Raw genomic sequence first — 20,966 nt, forward strand, 5'->3', positions numbered from 1 at the left:
TTTTAATAATGCTTAATTAGACTGTGCATTTTCCCAAGAAATATCTGTCTTTCACCAGAAAAATGAGCTCAAATGATTTTAAAGCATCAATTTGCAAGCATTATGAACACTTGATGGTGATAGCTCCTGGAACACAGATGCTACACAGACTTTACAGAGAAAAAAGAAAAGATAACCTAGTAAATAAAAAGTCACCATTACAAGGTGATGCTGAATCTTGAGCACTTCTATTTCTAGTCAGAAATAAAATTCTCAACCATCCTACATATTTGGTTATATGTCTCCTAGAGTATTCAGAGAAAAGCAGACTTTGCCGTTGCCAGGTGATTTGTCCAACTTAAGAATTCAGAATGAAGTTTTTGGTCTCACTTGTTCTCTCTTTTGCTAGGCACAGTGTGTCACTTTATGCTGTATAGACCTACAGCCAGGAAGTCCTCGCTAAAAGGTAAATAAACTCTTCCAAAATCAGCTGACAAGTTTTCTTCCAAAGATCACCTAGAAATTAGCAGGATTTCAGGTATTCAAATAATATGTCACATACAATACAGCAAAGCTGCTGTCTAATGGACCTCCTGCAGCTTAAGCATCCCAGAATAAAGGGATTCCCTTGGAAGTGAGCAAGCTACATTCCCCAAGTGGGAAGGGCAGGGACACTATCACTTAACAGCAGTTCTTTGTTCTCAAGGAAAAGTACAGATGCACCTTCAGGAAAGAATTTATCACATCAAACTGGCAAAGAAAGACCAATGATGGTAAATCGATTGCCCTAGCAATGCTCAGAATGTTCTAGGAAAAATTCTAGGAAAATGATGAGAAACAGCAGGGTTGGTGGCTGCTGGAATTTAATAGGAGAATTGAGGCTGCACCACAAGCTGAATTACTGTGAAGCGTCCTAGGTCAATTTAGTGCTTGCCAGCATCTGGACAGCCCCCAAGGCCAGGAGGTACGTAACAAGGGGGTACGGTAACTCCTGTCCATATGACAACCAAAGGTCAGAATATTCTGTTCACTAAAAGAGAGACACATGCAAATTAGTTTCAGGGGTAAGTTACGTTTCATACAAATACAACGTAAGGCAGAAAGTCAGCTTTCAAAATGTGGTCTGAGACCCCGGGGAAGGCTATTTGCCTTTTCACTGTATTGACATTTGTACTAATAGTGAAAACCTATCAGTACAAAGCACAGTAGACCTGGCAGTGCCGAAGCAGGAATCATGATGCCAGCACCTTAAAAACTGCCTGTCAGGACGAAAAACAGTTAATTTTGTTAGATCTCAGCCTTAAAGTACACATCTTTTTAGTATGCAGTGTGATCAGATAATCAGCACATACAAAAGGCATCTGCGGTCATGGTGAAGCATGATGGTGTCTCTGAGGAACAGCAGGTGTGCTGTACTGTTTGACTGGTGAACTGACCTGGCCGCCATGTTTATTTGAGAGAACAAACACCAAATGGTTATTGAGACTTGGGTATGTGGCAAGCATTTTGTTGAAAAAGAATGAACCAAATTTGTCACTTCAAGTAAAAGTTTCATTGACATGGTTTGTGCCAATGAAAACATTTAACTTTTTGAGCAAAAATTAGAATTTTGGAAAATTCATGTCCCTCATCATGAGCTTTCTGGGTTCCCAAAGCTAACGACTTTTCTGACAATATTAAAAATTAGTTATTTTAATATTGTGTACATAGTGAAAAATGTCAACATTTGAAGAGCTATCTGAATAAGATTTCCCAAATAACCAATGCATGATAGATATTACAAAATCATGCACGGGTGAAGGTCCATTGAAAGTACAAGGAAAACCAATAGACAACAATGGAACAAGGTATGAAAAAGTCATCAACATGATTTCCTATTTAGTTGTAACCAATTTTTTTGAGTTGTACAGATTATCACATAATACTTTGTCTTTTTACTAAGCTTAATTTTCTTCTTTCCTCTTCCTCCTCCTCCTCTTCTTCTTCATCTCTTTTGCTGGTCCACTGACCACAATTTTTATATTAAGCTTTTTGAGATGATGATAAATTCATACACAGTTTTAAGAAATAATACAAAGAGATATTACCTACCCTTTGTACAGTTTACCTGAGAGGTAAAAGCCACAGTAAAAAAACATCATAAACAAAATGTTGACATTGATACAGCCAAGATGCAGAACATCTGCATCACCACAGAGTCCTTCACCTTGTCCTTTCAAGTCAGCTTCATCCCCACTCCTCATCTTGAAACCATGGAAGCTACTGTCCTGCTTTCCATTTCTATTTTTGTTATTTCAAAAATGTTATATAATGAAATCATGCAGTATGTAATCCTTTAGAATTGGCTTTTTCTAACATATCCCTGAGGATTCACGGCATTGTTCTTACAAGTATCAATAGTTCATTCCTTTTCATTGCTGAGCAGTATTCCACAGTATGGAGGTGCCATGGTTTTCTTAACCCATTGAAAGATACTCAGTGTTTCTTAACCCATTGAAAGATACCCAAGTGTTTCTACCTTGACTTTTACAAACAAATCTGTTATAAAATTTTATGTATAAGTTATAATGTGATCAAAACATTTTATTTCTCTGAGATAAACGCCCAGGCATGCAATTGCTGTGTCTTATGGTAGTTGAGCATACTTTTTTTTTTAACTGCCAAACTGCTTTCCAGAGGGCTATACCATTTTACTTTTTACCAAAAACATAAGAGTAATCCAGTTTCTCCACATCCCTATCAGCATCTGCTGTTATCACCATTATTTTATTTTAGCTTTCCTATAGTGATAGCTCATTGTGGTTTTAATTGCATTTTCCAAAAAGCTAATGATAATAAACATCTTTTTATATACTAATTTTCCATCTATATATTGTATTCATTAATATGCCTATTAACCTTTTTTGGCCACTTTCCAATTAGATCATTCTTTGGTGTTGAGCTTTGAAAATCCATTATGTATTCCTGACACTAGTACTTTGCTAGATACATGGTTTGCAAACATTTTCTCCAAGTCTGTAGCTTGCATTTAATCCTCTTAACAGGTTCTTTCGCAGAGCAAAAGTTTTTAATTCTGATAAAGTCCAATGTACCAATTTTTCCTTTTATGTACAGTGCTTTTGTTGTCAAATCTGAGAGTGCTTTACCTAACCCTAAATCCCAAAGATCTCCTCCTGTATTTTTCTTCTAGATCCACAGTTTTACATTTTACATATAAGTCCACGAACTATTTTGATGTCCTATAGGATATAAAATTTAAGGCCACGGTGAGAGAATTTTATTTGCTGGAGGGGTTTCACATATGGATGTCTGACTGCTCCATGAGTAATTGTTGAATAGGCTGTTGCTATCTATCACCGTGGAATTGGTTTTGCACATTTACCAAAAATCAGTTATGTGTATCTGTGTGAGTTTATTTTGTGGGTTTTCAACTCTGTTCCATTGATCTATAAGTCTATACGTCCACCAAGGCCATACAGTCTTGATTACTATAGCTAATATAGTAAATCTCGAAGTTGGGTAAACTAATTCCTTTCATATTAATCTTCCTATTCAAAATTATTTTAGCTATTACAGTTATTTTGCCTTTTAATAGAAAATTTACAATAGTCTTATCTACCAAAAAAAATCTTGATAGGAATTGTGTTATGTCTATATATCAATTGAGGAGAAACGATGTATTTACTATGTTGATTCTTTCCATCCATGAACACAGAATCTCTCCATTTATTTGTCACTTTGATTTCCTTTATCAACATTTTATAGTTTTCAGCATCCAAGTCCTATACATGTTTTGTTAGGTTTAAACCTAATTATTTCAGGTTTTGAGCAATTGTAAATAATATTATAGTTTTAATGTCAGTATCCACATGTTATTTAACAGACATATAGAAATACAATTGTGTTGTTTATGTTTACTTTGTATCCTGTGACATTTCTGAGTTCAATAATCTGAGATCTTTCTTACATAGATTCTTCAGAATTTTCTACTTAGACAACCACATCAGCAGAAATAGTGGCAGTTGTGTTGCTTCCTTTCTGTCTGCACACTTTTCTTTCTTTCTTTTCCACTGCCTAGAATTTCCGGCACTAGGTTGAATAAAAGTGGTGAAGGAAAACAATCAGGCTTTTGCCATTAAATATAAAGGGAGCTGTACGTTTTTGTAGATGCTCTGTATCAAGTTGTAGAAGTTTCCCTCTATTCCTATTTCTCTGAAAATTTTTATCATGAAATTGAGTGTTGAATTTTTGTCAAATTGATTGATATGATTGTGTGATTTTTTTTCTTATTTATCCCATTAATATGATGGATTACAATGGCTGACTTTCAAATACTGAGCCAGCCTCAAATCCCTACTATAACCCCCTTAGGTTATGATGGATAATTCTTTTTATATATTTTCCAATTCTAAGTCCCAATATTTGCTAAGGATCTTTATGTCTAACATTCATAAGAGATTGTCTTAGTCGGTTTTGTGCGGCTATCACAGAAATGCTGAGACTGGATAATTTATAAGGAACAGAAATTCAATCTGAGTTAAGGTACTGGCATGGTCCTCACCCAGAGGAAGGTGTAAGGGCCAGGAAACTAAAAGAGACTGAATTCCATTTTACAATGGCATTAATGCCTTCCTAATAGGTATTCTATTAATGCCTAATAACTTCTTAAAGGTCTCATGTCTTCATACTGTTACAATGACAATTAGATTTCAACATGAGTTTTAGAGGGGACAAATATTCAAACCATAGTAGAGATATTGGTCTATATTTTTCCTTTTCCTTTTTTTTTTTTTTTCCATCTTTGGTTTAGAAACCAGGATATTATTAGCTTCAAAAATGGGAAGGGTTTCCTCCTCCTCTTATATTTGCTGAAAGAGACTGTGGAAATTCTTGTCATTTCTTTCTTAAATGTCGGTAGAATTCTCTTGGGACCTAAAGATACTTGGAAGAAGGGGAATGTTTTATAAATTAATAATTCCATTCTCTTTATAATTAAAGGACTATTCAAATTATCTGTTTCATATTGGGTGAGTTGTGGTAGTTTGGGAATTTGAGGAATTGCTCCATTTCGTCGAAGTTGTCAAATTTATGTGTGTGTAGAGTTGTTGACGGTATTCCTCTGTTATTCTTCTGATGTCTTCAGGGTCCATAGTGATAAATCTTGTTTCACTTCTAATACTGGTAATTTATGTCTTCTCCTTTTTCCCTGTCAGCCTTGCTAGAGATCAATTATATTGATTTTTCCAAAGAACTAGCTTCTTCTTTCTTTGATTTTCTTTATTATTTTTTCATTTTCAATTTCATTGATTTCTGCTTCCTACTATTCCTTTCTTCTGCTTGCTTTGGGTTTATTTTGCTCTTCCTTGTCTTAGTTCTTGAGGTTGGGGCTTATATTATTGATTTGAGACTTTCTCTTTTCTATTGCAAGCCTTTAGAGCTATAAATTCTGCATTAGCTGTGTCCTACACATTTCAATGTATTGTATTTTCATCTCCATGCAGTTCAATATATGTTTCAAATCCCTTGAAATTTCCCCCCTTTAACCCATGGATTATTTATAACTGTATTGTTTAGATTCTGAGTCTTGGAGGCTTTTCTGTTATCTTCCTGCTGTTAATTTTTAGTTTCAGTCCACCATGGATTTGCTCTATCTAGGAACTGAAAACAATACGTATTCTGCTCTTACTGTATACAGTGTTCTATAAATTACAACTACCACATTTTGCTGTGTATAATGTGCTCTCGGGTATAATGTGCAACCCATGTTTTGGGCCCAAACTTTCAGGAAAACAAAAACGTTCATTTTAATTTTTTAAAGGACAGCAGAAGTGGCAGCAGGCAGTGAGGTGTGAGATATGGCGCCAGCCAATCAGCTCGGCCACTCTCTGTCATGTGACTGCTGTATTCAGGCCTTTTACATTTAAGTTAGGGTTTATGTCTGCTGTTGTATTTTCTGTTCCCAGTTTGCTCTGTCTGGTTGTTTGTTTCTCTGTTCTAGTTTTCCTAACTTTCTGTAGGTTACTTGAACATTTACTAGGATACTACCTTTATTTATCTGTAGTGTTCTTGAGTATATATGTCTTCATATAGCTTTTTAATTGTTCTAAACAACTAAATATAATTTATAACTTTTCAATAAACGTTAACTGACCTCAGTCTAGTGATGTCATCATTCTACCTGTTCCAGTGATATGCAGTAACTTTACCTTCCTTTATGTCTCTTTACCCTTCCCGTTTATAATTGTCTTAAATATTTCCTCTATACACATTTACAACCACATGGGGTGATAATTTTTTTCTTCAATTCACAAACATAATATAGAAAACTGAAAAGAAGAAGGAAGCCCTGTTGTACTTTGCCATAGTTTTGCTTTACATGGCCTTTGTTCCTTCTAGACATTCCAAGATTTCTTCTGTTGCCTTTTTCTTTCTGTTGAGAGAACTTTTCCTATAGCAAGTCTGCTGGCAACAAATTATCTTAGTTCCCTTTTATCTGACAATGTCTTGATTCCCATGCATTCTGCAGAATATTTCTCTGGACATAGGATTTTTTCCTTCAGCACCTGAATAATGTTCTGACCTCTGCAGCTTTTGGAGGAATGTATTTTGATTCAAATTATTTTTCCCCTGTAAGTAAACACGTTATTTCTCTCTTACTGCTTTCAAGATTTTTCTGTGTCTTCAGTTTTCAGAAATTTAACTATTACATGGTTTGGTGCATGTTACATCCCATTTCTTTGGACTTTTCCTGTTTGGGGATTTGTTCAGCTCTCTGAATCTATAGCTTCATGTCTTTTGACAAACAAGTGGAGTTTCCAAGCACTATTCACTGCAATATTTTTCCAGTCTCTCCTCTTTTTTCTTCTCCTTCTAGGATTGTGATAACACAGATGTCAGATCTTTTGTTAGAGTCCCCTAGATCCCTGAGGCTCCATTAATATTATTTTTCAGACTATGTTGTTCAGACAAATTCTAATTGTTTCATTCCCAAGTTCACTGTTTCTTTCCTGTCTCCTCCATTGTACTTTTGAGCACAACCACTAAGCTTTTATTTCAATTATTATATTTTGCAAGTCCAAAGATTTCAAGTTTCCTCTTAATATCATCCTTTTTTTTTTTTACCAAGACTTTCTAATTCCTTTCTGAATCTTTTTGATTGTATTCATAATTGCTCAATCAGCATTTTTTTTTTTTTTACACTGGTGGCTTTAAAAAATCTTTGTCAGATAATTCTAACATCTCTGTCATCTCAACACTGATTTTTACTGATTGATGTTTTATATGCAGCTTGAGATTTTCCTAGCTCCTGGTATGATTAGTGATTTTCAATTGAAATCTGAATATTTGGGGCATCATGCTGTGAGACTCTGGGTGTTATTGAAGTGTTCTATTTTAGCTAAAAACCACTAGACTTCTCCTAACACCCTCACACTGTAGAGGGAGGACTGGCTCATTACTATTAGATGGATGGGTCCAGGATCCAGGTGGTCTCAACTGACAGAAAGGAGGGAAAGTCCCATACCACCCCAATAAGATGAAAGCCCCCATTTCCATACTCAGCTTTCTGTGACCCCACCCTGGCAGGGGTATTGTAGTGCCTTGTGACACACTAGGTAGGCTCTAAATCTAGGCCTCCCAAAAGGCCTTTAGTGGTGGAAGTAGGGGGTGGAAGCACAGTTTTCCTGTGGTGTTTCTCTGGAGTAATTATTTGTCAAAAAATGTTTTGTCTTGCTAGGCTACGCCTCTCCTGATTCTTTGGCTAGGGATAGCAGGCTTTGGTTGGGACTTTTTTCATTACCTGTTGGTGTTTCTAGCAAAAAAAGAAAACTCAGAGAATTAACTCAATACTATGTCATCACTTGGGTCTCAAAGTTCCTGGCTAGCGTGTCTCCTTCTCTCCACTTTTCAGAGTCTTCTTATGTCGGTAATATCCTGGGTTTCTAATTGTACTCAGCAGGAAGGATAGGGGAAAATGCTTCTCCTTCATCTCTCCCAGAAGTGGAAGTCTCACAACTAACGTAAAAGAAACTACCACTTGTTAAGTTTTAGGGTATTAGCAAAGGAGAATATCCATAATTATGTTTTAAAAGGCCATTAAAATTATTTAACTTTTTTTAGACATCATTTTATTTATTTATTTTTATTTATTCTTTTTTTTTTTTTTTTGCAGTTTTTGGCCGGGGCCAGGTTTGAACCCGCCAACCCCAGTATATGGGGCCAGCGCCCTACTCCTTGAGCCACAGGCACTGCCCTCTTTAGACATCATTTTAATGTTCATTTATCACTTTATGTTTTTTTGTTAATGAATTATTACTTGCTATTTATTTTCTATTTTTTCTTTAATACTACATTTACTTTTTATTTTAGATTAACATTAGGGCATATACAATTATTTTACATTGTTTGCATTTGTTAGATTAAATCCAAGTTGCAGTTGAACCCTTCACCCAGGAGACGTGCCATATACTCCTACATTGTACCCAGTAGGTGAGAGCTTACTACACTCCTGCCCCATCTCCCCTCTCCCTTTCTTGAATTTAAATGTGTTTTTCTCTCATGTGGGTGTGTAGTTGTTCATCTACTAGTTAAATATTAATATTGAGTACATTGGATGCTTGATTTTCCATTCTTGTGATACTTTACTTAGGAGAATGTTCTCCAAATCCCTCCAGGTAAATACAAAAGATGTGAAGTCCTCCATATTTCTTTATGGCTGAATAGTATTCCACCGTACACATTTATCACAGTTATCCATTCATGGGATGATGGGCACTTGGGTTGCTTCCACATCTTTGCCAATTATGAAAATAATTTAACTTTCCTGACTATGAATCTGTGTAAAGTCAGAATTTTTATCATATATTTTAACCAAACAAAACTACTAAGAAATTGAATGTGGAAGGTGGTATAAGATCCATCTGTTGTCTATTAAACCAGACATTAAAGAGATTGGGGTGGAAAGATCCTAGTTTTCTCACTAATTATTTTGTTTTCAAAAATATAATTATTGTTCACAAAAATACATTATTTACACAGGACTTTATTACTGCTATTTTTAATAAGTAAATTATTAGTATGTTCTCAGTTTTAATTCCTAAAATTATAAATGTCAATAAAGCTCACATAAACAATTGTTGCTATCTTCAATAATTTTTAACAGTGAAAAAAGTGTTCTAAAATCAAAAAAATTGACAGCCTGTGATATGCATAAAATTAATACTTGTAGGGCAAACTGAGCCCTGATATTTAGCATAAGACTTGCTTCCTGCTTGAGAGACCTGAAGAATTATGAGAATGGCATGTTGAGTTGTACATGTGCAGAAAACTGGCCTCGAAGAGAAAATGCATATGTGAGGTGTGGCAATAATAATTACGGTAAAGAGTCTCTAGATTCCACTCTGTACCTGTAGTTCAAGTGGCTAGGGCGCCAGCCACATACACCAAAGCTGGAGGGTTCGAGCCCAGCCTGGGCCTGCCAAACAACAATGAGAACTATAACCAAAAAATAGCCAGGCGTTGTGGTGGGCGCCTGTAGTCCCAGCTACTTGGGAGGCTGAGGCAAGAGAATCACTTAAGCCCAAGAGTTGGAGGTTGCTGTGAGCTGTGACCCCACAGCCTCTACCTAGGGTGACATAGAGAGACTCCGTCTCAAAAAAAAAGATTCTCTAGATTCCAAAGGTCTCTTGATGCTGGAGGCAGAGGTTGTGCTCAAGATCTACAGTTTTGCAAAAACAAAGGTGGAGACGTTCTATCTGGCCTTGTCCACATCCTCCCTAATCAGTGCTGATGTCGGGGAAGCGGCTTTTGTCTACTTCTCCCCGTTTTATGATAATAAATACAGACCCAAGGTTTACTCAGGTGGGTTCCTCAGTCCCCCAACACAGACTCTGTGTCGAACCTCTTCATTCCTTGCACCAAGACCCTTCTATTTGGTGGCCCCAAACTGCTTCATCCGGTGACCCTGATGTGACCAGACCAACAGATGGGACCTCAGGCCACAGGCCCTGTGCAGGAAACTGCCATTGCAGGGAAACCGGGACACGTCCATCGGCTAAGGTAAGAAGCCCAGAAATACTCGCTGGGAAATCTCCCTTTCACTGAATTCACTTGAGGGGATTTTTTAAACATGGGACAAAAACTTTCAAAAAAGCAGCGTTTGTACATTAATACTCTCAAACAGCTGTTAAAAGCTGCTGGTTGCAGGCTACACGAAAAAGCCTTACTCGCACTTTTGCAAACTGTGTGGCTGCATTGCCCTGGGTTCTCAGATGAAGGAACCTTACCCTTAGATCTAGGGGAACAGGTTGGCGATGTACTTCAACTACAGACCACCAAAGTCAGACAACTCCTGTCTCCACCCTTAGCGCGTGGAGCCTTCTCGGGGCTGCTCTCATGCCTTTGCACATTTCTGCCACAAAGGAGGGAAGTTCAAAAGTGGAAAATAACATGCAGGAAATGTTACGAGTACCCCTGCCTGGGCAGGGCGAAACACCCCACCCTCCCCCGCGTCTAGAAGAGCCAGAACCGGTTCATCCGCGTCAAATGGACTTGGAATCTCCTCCGCTGACCTCCAAAAAATTAGCCCGGTTGGCAGCTTCATCTCCTAACTGGGAGCCTTAATGTTCCAACAGCAAATCAAAAAACTGTTCTTCATGATGCCTTTCAACACTTTAAAAAAAGACAAAATTTTCAACATGGATGAATAAATGCCTCTGAAAAAATACAAACTAAACCCCCCATTTCCTATTTAAGATACAAATTAATTTACTCCACTGTTCACTCTCAAAATGTTCAATTCTCCAACTCAATTAACTTTCAGTAGTTTCAAAGGTGACCACGACGGGGCCCCAAGACTGCTCGAGTGAGCCCTATCTATGTAGGTGCTGCGGGGAAGCCTGGCGGTCACTGGCAGGTGGCAGGCGGACAGTTCCAAGGCTCCTCGCAGAAGCGCTGCGGAGAGATTTCTCCTCGGAGTCTGGGGGTTCTGCTCTCGCACGCCTGTTGTCCCTAATCACTGTAGTCTACCTGCTTTTTCTGGTTGCGTGCTGAAAATTTTAGTACTCATCAACTATGACTTTGTTCTCGAGAAATTTGGTGTTTCTATATTATGGGACCTCAGTCCTCAATCCCACATAACAGCCCATTGGGGCATATTCTGTCTGATTGGGCACCACCTATAACTAAAAGGCCGTGAAATTTTAGTGTAACATGGCCAGGCTGAAAGATCTATCATCTTGACTGTACAGAAAAATGGGCTTTGAAGGGATCCTTGAATTATTATAATGATGTTACATTGTTTAAAATAATAAGTCTGGTTAAAATACTTAAGTTCATTTTTTTCTTAGTATAATTTATGAGTCTAAAAGCAGTAATTGAAAATATATTTATAGATCTAACTTACAGGGTATAAAAAAGGATTAACAAACTTAAAATGATAACTAGAACCTAGGTAAATCGCTAAGAGAAATAAATTAGATAATTAAAAAATTAATAGTCTGAATAAAAGTATGTTTAAAAGCCAGCAAATATGAAGTCTTTATGTCTATCTGTATGTCTGTGTATCTGTATATGTCCTATGCCTGTGATATTTCACTATCAAAATAATCAAAAGAGCTCTAATTAGTTGGCTTTTAAAAAGGGGGAGGGAAAGAAAAAATGCTTATATTAAGTATTTTACCAGAAAAACAAAAAACAACTCAAATTCCTTTTCATTAAGGTGACTTTGATATTCTTTAATAGATAAAATTAACCTTAAACCTGTTATTGAAGTTCAGATGTTTAAAGATTATAGAACTATCACTTCTGTAACATTTCTAACTTTTGTTGGATTTGACAGGGAGCTTATGTTCTTGATTTTGAGCCTCTGAATTCTGAGGTCAGATAGGTAAGTGGCTGTGAGGAGGCCTAGGGACAGCAGACACAAGGCACAGTCTAGCCCACATGGCCCTTTCCCTGTTCCACCTCTGTCTCCTGGCTATTGTGAGAAAAACTGAACACTCTAGTCTTCCTGCTTTCTGTCGTGAACTCTGCACCTGGTAAATGAATTAAGGTGCTGTCCTTTGCAGCCATCTTTAATGTCACGTGGCCATGTGAGACTTAGGAAGACAAGGAGAAGACGTCAGGAATGGTGCCTATGTTACAGTTTCAAAACACTTTTCACTAACTTAAAACCTTAAAGTCATGTTATGTTTCACAAAATATCTGGATCATTTATAAAAATCTAATGCTTCAGCTATTTAAATTATTTAGAAAACCGAGTCTTTATCAAAAAATAAGATTTTTACCTTTTAAATCTTATCTTCTGATTAACAATTTGGCCAAGTAACTAATTAACTTTATAGTAGACTGTAATCCTTTTTTGTTAAAAAGTAGTTTTTAGAAGATAAGAAAAATTAAACAAACAAAAAAATTATAAAAGAAAAAATCTTCTTTAATAAATTTTGTCCTAAAACAAGATGACTGGTTATTTAAGAAAAGTAAAAAGCAGGACAGAACAGAAAGTTTAATGTCTGTATAGATTATCTATTCAAGTTGAATAAAATGCATAAAAGGAAATTGGTGAAGAAACTTACATGTAATCCAGTTGGCTATGGTTTATAAAATGTAGTCACCTGTTTTCCTTAACTTTAGAAATCACACTACAAGAATTTATTTTTACATTTTCAGTAAGTGGTCTGAAAGAAACAATGCCTGTATTGTCTGTATTAAAATTTTAACTAACTAGAGAAAATTGAACTTCAAAAAACCTAAAGTTTACAAACATATTGCCTTAAAAATCTTTTGACTTATAATCCCATTTGAACAAATGTTTTAAGCATTGAATATTTAACAAACCTTCCAAAATCAAAACTCTAAATTCAGTCTTTTTTAAAATACTAAAACCACTGAAAGTCTAAAAAGAAATTAGGCTTATTCAACATGTTAAAACTATATTTAAAATATTGTTAAATATAAAATAGTAATTAATTTTCTATAGATTATATTTATATATACATGCATTCTAATACTATAAAATATTAGTCTGTCTTAGTGTATGTTATCAGTAATAATTTTTTAATTCATCTCAGAAAGTGTTTTTTGTAACTAAGTCCAAAGTTTATCCTTCAAAAAAAGTAAAGGGAAAGTTAACAGATTCTGTTGAATACCAAACTGCCAAAACCTTTAGCCCTAGATAATAACCAAGTAGATATACTACCTTCTCACAAAAAAAAAAAAATTTACTATGTCCATACAACAGGCTTCAGCTTCACATGCTTCTCATCATCAAAATGCCGACCATTAGCATATCAATTCAAATTACCTATTGAACTTGCTAAACAAATAGTATGGGCTTGCCCCAGTTGTCAAGCTGTCCAAGGACCTTCCCTTGAAAACAAAACTCAGACCCTTGAGGTTTACACAGCAATTAACTATAACAAAAAAATATTATGCATTATCCATCATTTAAAACATTTAAATTTATCCACGTCACTGTTAACACTCATAGTGGGTATATCCACGCTACACCATTAAATGGAGGAAAAAATTGCCATGCCATTTCCCATTAATTGGAATGCTTTGACCATATGGGAATTCCCAAGAAACTAAAAATAGACAATGGTCCATATAATACCAGTAATACTTTTCAAAACTTCCTTCTTAATGGGAAAATTCAACATATTGTAGAAATCCCTTACAATCCCACAGTACAAGCTATTGTCAAGTGTGCTAACCACATGCTAAAAAATTATATTCAAAAGCAAAAAGGAAGATATAACCCCTGTCTCATTCATCCCAGAGATATTATCAACAAAGCCTTTAAAACTATTAATCTTTTCAATCAAAATCCGGATAATTTTTCTACATTTCAACAGCATTTTCAAAATGCCTCCAAACTGACATGGCCAAAAAAATCAACAAGTGTTCATGTGATCCTTAGACTTGACTCAACGGGAAGAACTATATCCAGTCGTAACTTGGGAGAGAGGGTATGTATGTGTTTCCACACCCACAGGACCTATGTGGTTCCCTACAAAAAAGACCAAAAATGAGCTGGAAGGACCACTTCAACCCACGGCCGATCCAGGAATCCTTCCAATGGATGAGTCTTTAGCAGAATCCGCAAGTATTCCTGCCCAAAACACAAGGGGTGCCCCTGGGGACATGGAGATCACTTAAGAAATTATTCTAAGATGCAGACTCTCTTATAAAACAGCTCAGTGCTCCTCTAACTATTAGCTCCTTCTTTTTCATTTCATAATACAATTTATTCTTCTGCCCTCTCATTCTCTACTGCTTGGTTAAGTACTTGCTTTTCCCATCACAATGTTACTAGTTTAAACATCACCTCTATATTCATCATGAAAAGAAAAGTGGATGCCTGGGTTCCAGTTCATCATGAACAACCCTGGCAAGCAGATTCCACTTTGCCTATTTTAATTAATGTATTAAGTAAATTAAGACCAAAACGCTTCCGGGCGAGCCTTATCGCTTCCATAGTTTCCACGATTGTTTTACTTGTTTCTGCATCAGTGGTTATAGCTGCCTTAACTGAATCTGTTCAAACTGCTCATTTTATTGATACTATGCTGGCTGATAACACACAAGAGCTCATAAAACAAGCTAAGATTGACAATCAAGTTACACAAAGACTTGATACCTTCTGAGCTGCTGTTGAATGGCTTGGTAATAACAAACTCTTCAAAGGACTGCTCTTCAGTGTGACTTTAGCAATGCAAACATTTGTGTCACAGCAGTTCCTTACAACCATGGGAATAAGTTAAAAATCATTTGCCTAGTGCCTTCAGTGACACTATTGCTCAAGATGTAGCTGATTTATCTAGCCAATTACATGAACAGGCTATCACCATCCAAAAGGCTGACCAACATTCTGCATTTAACACTTTGGAAACAAATTTTCAATGGTTATCTCCTCACTGGAGTTAAATTTAAGAGTGTGGGTTTTGTGGCACTCTCCTGATCCTCCTCTCCATCATCATCATCACTTTTGGAGGATGGATGTATCATCTGACCCAACGAAGAAACAACACAAAATGTTTGCTTTTGTTCACTTAACAATGTTAAAGATCAAAATAGGGGGATGCATAGGGGAACTGAGCCCTGATCTTTAGCATAAGACTCGCTTCCTGCTTGAGTGACCTGGACAATCACGAGATTCTCCAAGTCCTCCCTAATCAGTGCTAATGCTGGGCCAGCAGCTTTTATCTACTTCTTCCCATTTTATGATAACAAATACGAACCCGAGGTTTACTCAGGAGGGCTCCTGCCAGAGTTCCTCAGTCCCTTGACACAGACTTTATGTCAAGCCTCTTCATTCCTCACACCAAGACTCCCTCCTCTGGTGACCCCAAACCCCTTCAAATATTAAAGAAAGTTCTTACTTCCTCTCCCAGAATTTGCAAATGTGGTTGGTGAGCACGCCGTCCAGTTCTTTGTACCAAGTCAGATGGCGTCCGTGGTGGTGTGAGGGAAATATGAATATGTTCTAGCTTGTCGTCCATAACAGGAATGCCATGCAGTATTCTACAATGTATTAAAAAGAAATAAGTTTGCTTTTCAAGTCCCTGGTAAAGTGAATATGCCCCTCTCATTGCATGTCTCTGCTGAAATAAAGACATTGATACTTCACATCTGCCCCGAACAGAAAATTGTATAGAACTCAGATAATAAAAATAAGAAATAATGCAAAAGTAACTTGTTTGGTTATAAATACCTTTTAATAGTAACCCACGTGATGGTTTTGCTTCACTACATTGGGATAATAAATTATTATGAAAGCCTAATCACCGGAGACAGAGTGGCACAAACTGTCTTGCTGCCAGTTGTGACTTAGGGTCCCCTACCAGACACACTCCCATGCGGGGTAGAAGGCAGGAAGCTCAGATATTTCTGTTGTGTGCACAGTCATGACAATGTTGGGTTCTTTTGCAGCAGTGCTCCACCTACTTGTTATGCTAGTTGTTTTTTTTCTTTCAAAAAGTGAGCATATCAAACAGATGTACCGATCCCGAGCCAAAAGCTGTGACAGCCCAGGCCACCAGATCCCTGACAGTGCAGGAAGGTGGCATGTTGCCGGTGTTGGCTTCCAGATTTCACGCCTTCCTGAATGTGCCACAAGGAGCAGCTTCCTCAGCAACTAATAAAAATGCTGCGCAAGTCATCTCTGGAAGCTCTCCCTGCCTGATGGCCATCTTTCCAGGCCTTTCATTGATCTTAAGGGTATCGACTTATCATTACTAAATCCCTTTTTGCTTAAAATAACTAAGTGTTCTATACCTGAATCCTGACACTATATCCAGGAAAAAGAAACACAGGGTAAGGCCTAGGGGCAGTGATTCTCAACCTTCCTAATGCCATGACCCTTTCATACAGTTCTTCACGTTGTGGGGCCCCCAACTATAAAATTATTTTCATTGCTACTTCATAACTGTAATTTTGCTACTGTTATGAATCATAATGTAAATATCTGATCTGCAGGATGTATTTTCACTGTTACAAAGGGGTCGCAAACCACAGGTTGAGAACCGCTGGCCTGGGGACTAAGAGAGTGTGGACATTCCGAGGAGGCTGCCTTCTGGGGAGAGGAACAAAGAGGCCCTGATGGTGTGAGATGAAGGAATCAAGCCCACTTGTCTCTGAGTGAAAGTTAAACCTTGATCAGGTCAATATCAATCTCCCACGGGGCCAGAAGAGGAAAAAACGTATTTCTTATTGTAGGTTAAAGAACTAACTTCTTATTAAAGAAGTTTGGAAAACATTTGCTCGAAGCTGTGAGTACTTAATATCTCCACATATATCTCCTACACGCCGCATCAAAGTGACTGCGAGCTGCATCTTGTGCAGCTTGAAGAAGGGCTTTCCCTCCAGCAAACCCCCCCCCCACCTTCCTATTCCCCTAACAGAGAATTTCCCCCATCACAGTTTCCCTATCTCTTTCTTAGCAAATTTATCATGCGTCATTGGTATGCAAAAGAGAGGCTTCACAGGATGGAGCTCATAGTTACTTTTCGGTAACTCAGAGAAGATGTGTACAGGGAAATTTTAAGAGTGTTCTCATACAAAAGTTTCACCAAAGTAATTCTTACACGCAATGGAGTGTTCTATTCTAGACATCATTTTTTTAAAGTGCTTATAGCAAACCACTGAACTGATTTCACAGCCCGTTCGCTGAGTCGCAATTCACAATTTAGAAAATGTTAACTTCCAAAGAATGTTGTTTAAAAAGCAGACTCACAGGTCTGGAACTTCAGGAGTTCATCTTCTTGAAGATGTTAATCTACAAATAATTTTCTTTAGCCTTATATAATCTTTCTTTAAAATCTTCAGCAGAGGCATGGTGAATGTATGCTTCGTATACTTTAAAAAGATCAGGAAATACAGTCTTGATAAAATAATGACTCTATAGATGAGTTAAGTGTATAACTACATGGAATTTTTTAATTCTTTTTACAAAATGTGACTGGGGAGGGGGAATTTTCTTTTTAAACATTGTAACATCATTGCTACATGCAAACAGTGACATCTGGTGGAATGACATCGCTTTACTTTTTAAAAAAACAAAATCCAGCTTTTCTATATGGCAGTTACAGGACAAAAAAACAAATTTCCAAATAGCTAATAACTTCTTTTTTGATATTTCCATATAAAAAATACATAAGTCTACTATCTTATTATACATTCATGACAAGTCACGGAAACGACTTTGTCACCCCAATCCGCATTTTTTAAATTATGCTTAAGGCATATTTGATGGGGGCTATTTGTTCAAAGTGGATATAATATAAATTGAAACTAGGCTAATATTGATTCTATCTTTAGCTCTGCACCAACTATGATTTTGGGGTGCACACCTTTGCCTCAGTTTCTCCATGCATAAAATAAAAGGTTTAGGCTAGGGAAACACTAACATCTCTTATAATTCTGGTCTGTGTACTTCTGTGACACCTCATATAAAGCTCTTAAACTGTTTGATATAATCTCTTAGATCATTGCCTGGACTATGTTAAGGAACAAGGCCAAATAAGGAGTGAGGGTGGGACCAGGATTCCACCTGACCGTTAAAAAATGGCAGATAATGTGGGAAATGAGGGATGGCAGGGGGAGGTCAACCCCAGATACTCACGTTGGAAGGAAATAGAGAGAAGACAGAACACAGTATTACAAATGAAGTATGACAGACCATGGGTAACGGTGCACTACACCTAGCTTTGGAGAGGTCTATAGCCTAGAAGGACAGCGCATTCTGGTGGGGGACAGTCAGTTGTGAGGCACACAAAACCAAGCAGTACTCAGACACTGCAAAGTCATTAACATCAGGGAAGTCTCCCACAGTGAGCAAGGCCACATCCTTGGCCTAGACTCAGAACACAATACAAACCACAAAGAGTGAGTGAAATATGCTTCTCCCAGAAGACCCAACTGAGAGAGCTCCTGAGATTCTTCCTAGCTTAAACCAGAGTTGAGGATTCAGAATAAAGCAGAAAGAGAAAAAAACGAGAGGGTCTTTCACAAATTCACAAAGCAGTGAGATGTAATAGAAAATTCCCCTATAGAATCAGAGAGATCTGGGTTTGAAGCCAAGCTTTTACCAGCTATATAAATAAGGAGTAGTCACTTAATCACTGGGCTACATTTTCTTCATTTGGCAAATGAAATTATTTTAACTACTACACAGAGTTGTTTTAATACAAGGTTGTATAATAAATGCAGTGTATTTCAATTCATTCTCTATTGTTTTATCACATATATGTTTCAAGGGTTTTGGATAAAATCTTTCAGATGGAAATATATCCTATATAGTTGATTTATAAACTGTAAGTAGTAGAGATAGTAAGTCAAAATAATTACTCCCATACCTGTCTTCACACTTCAAAATATACACATATATCCTCAAAGGGATATAAGCTGTCAGAACAACATCTATAACATCATTTTTGTAAAATGTATGTATACATAATATATTTGTATGCACAGCGAAAAAGAAGTATACAATAATCTGTACCATATAAAAACCCAATAGGAAGTCACTCTTGGTACAACAGTTATAACAATCCCAGAGAAAAATCATAGAGACAAAATTTTCAGATCCTGTTCCAGCCCACCCCCAATACCTTTCAGGATTCTGAATGACTGAACTGTAAATATTAACCTCTGCCTCTGGTTCTCCTACTTAAGGTCTAAAAGTAGTGTATTCTAATGCCTCTGTGGTAAACAGTCAAAAAATCCAATATTAATTTTGGAGAACCAGAAATAATCTATCTTCATTCAAAGATGAGTACACAGAAAAATCCAATATGAGTTCTATGAAGAGACTGCCACCTATGAGAAATAAATATGGTATCCAAAGAGTTATATAAAGAACATCCTTTTGTGAAAGATCTGTTGTACAACACAAAAATATTTTAGAAAAGTTATACTTTATGCTCTCATGAAAATTTTTAAATGTTTTCATCAGATAGCAGAAGTACAGATAAAACAAAAGGCTTAGAATTTTCTTCTTCTTCTTTTTTTTTGAGACAGTTTCAAGCTGTCACCCTCAGTAGAGTGCAGCGGCATCACAGCTCACGACAACCTCCAACTCTTGGGCTTAGACCCCCAGGTAGCTGGGACTACAGGTGCCTGCCACAATGCCTGGCTCTTTTCTTGTTGTTGTCATTGTTGTTTTAGCAGGCCCAGGCCGGGTTTGAACCCGCCAGCCTTGGTGTATGTGGCCGGCGCACTACCCACTGAGCTATGGGTGCCACCCTAGAATTTTCTTGAGACACATAAAATTAAGAAAAAACAGGAAATATAATGCTATAGCAGTATTAAAATGGAAATTAAGTGGAATTTTTAAAATGTACATCTCAGAAAATAAAATCACTGATAAACAGAAGTTTGAAAGACAAATGTAAGCTGGAAAATGATAAATTTAGAAGAAAAATAATGAAGACCCAACATATGGCTAGTGGCTATTCCTGAAGAAATGCACAAAATAAATAGAACAGAAACATGACTCAAAATAAAACAGAAAAAAATCCTAAACTGAAGAGCTATATATGTTTGCATACCGAAAGGGCTTTCCAGGTACCAAAAAATAATAATTAGATAGCAATCTATTCCCAAATATATGCTGTTAATGAAACAATTAAATAAATTGTTTAATTTAAAGCAAAATGTAAAATTCTATAAACATCCAGAGATGTAAAGGAGAAACATATTCCATACAAAACACATAACCAAAAACAGGCTGGCTTTAGATTTCTATCTCGCAAGATTAGATATCAGATAATGATACAAAAAAAAAATACATAGTCATATTGGCAACCATGAAAAAATTATAAGAAATAGCACAGAAGCAAAAAAAGAGAAAAATGATATAAAACAGGGTGACAAGAATAATGTCAAATGTATCTGATAGGACAATAAGTGAATAAATGCTCCAGCCTATTCTAAGAAAATAGATTTCTCATTAGCTTAAAAATATTAAGTCTGTGCAATGTAAAAGGGATATAAGAAACTAAGATTAAAATAAAAGAAAGGGCAAATATATAGACCATATAAATAAAGCAAAAAAAAAAAAGACAAAATAGATTTTCACTTTTAATGGATTTAGTGCGCAGTCTACAGTGAAAACGGAAGGACCACAGTTTAGTTTCTTAAATCTTCCGCCACACACAGAATATTGTTTTATATAATTACATGTTGCTTTGATGGTTAGTTCTACCTCTTCTCAGGACACAGAGCTCCACCTCATTTTTTATCATGGTTGCAATGCATCCCATTATTAGCTGCACTATAAGAAGTCCACCATGGATGGACACTTATTTCCAGTTTTATCCATTATAAAAAGTGACGAGATGAATGACAAATGTCCTTGTGCATGCATCTTACTGATAGTCGTCAGCATATATGTGGCATTTAAAGCCACAGTGCTAGATGAGATTGCTTTGCGGGTGGAGGTAGAGGAGCAGAGAGGCCCAGGATAAGCCCTGGACACTCCAATGCTG

The 20,966-nt window shown here is 36.8% G+C and overlaps 1 protein-coding gene across 1 annotated transcript in view; it reads right to left on the reverse strand.

Moving 5' to 3' along the window:
* Positions 1 to 20,966, reverse strand: part of TTC6 (tetratricopeptide repeat domain 6) — a 173,603-nt gene that overhangs the window by 74,166 nt on the left and 78,471 nt on the right. The window contains exon 7 of the mRNA XM_053595919.1: positions 15,360 to 15,501. Coding sequence (XP_053451894.1) covers positions 15,360 to 15,501 — 142 coding nt within the window. The remainder of the gene's footprint in view (positions 1 to 15,359; positions 15,502 to 20,966) is intronic.

Source organism: Nycticebus coucang, chromosome 6 (genome assembly GCF_027406575.1).
Source record: "Nycticebus coucang isolate mNycCou1 chromosome 6, mNycCou1.pri, whole genome shotgun sequence".
Lineage (NCBI taxonomy): Eukaryota > Metazoa > Chordata > Mammalia > Primates > Lorisidae > Nycticebus > Nycticebus coucang.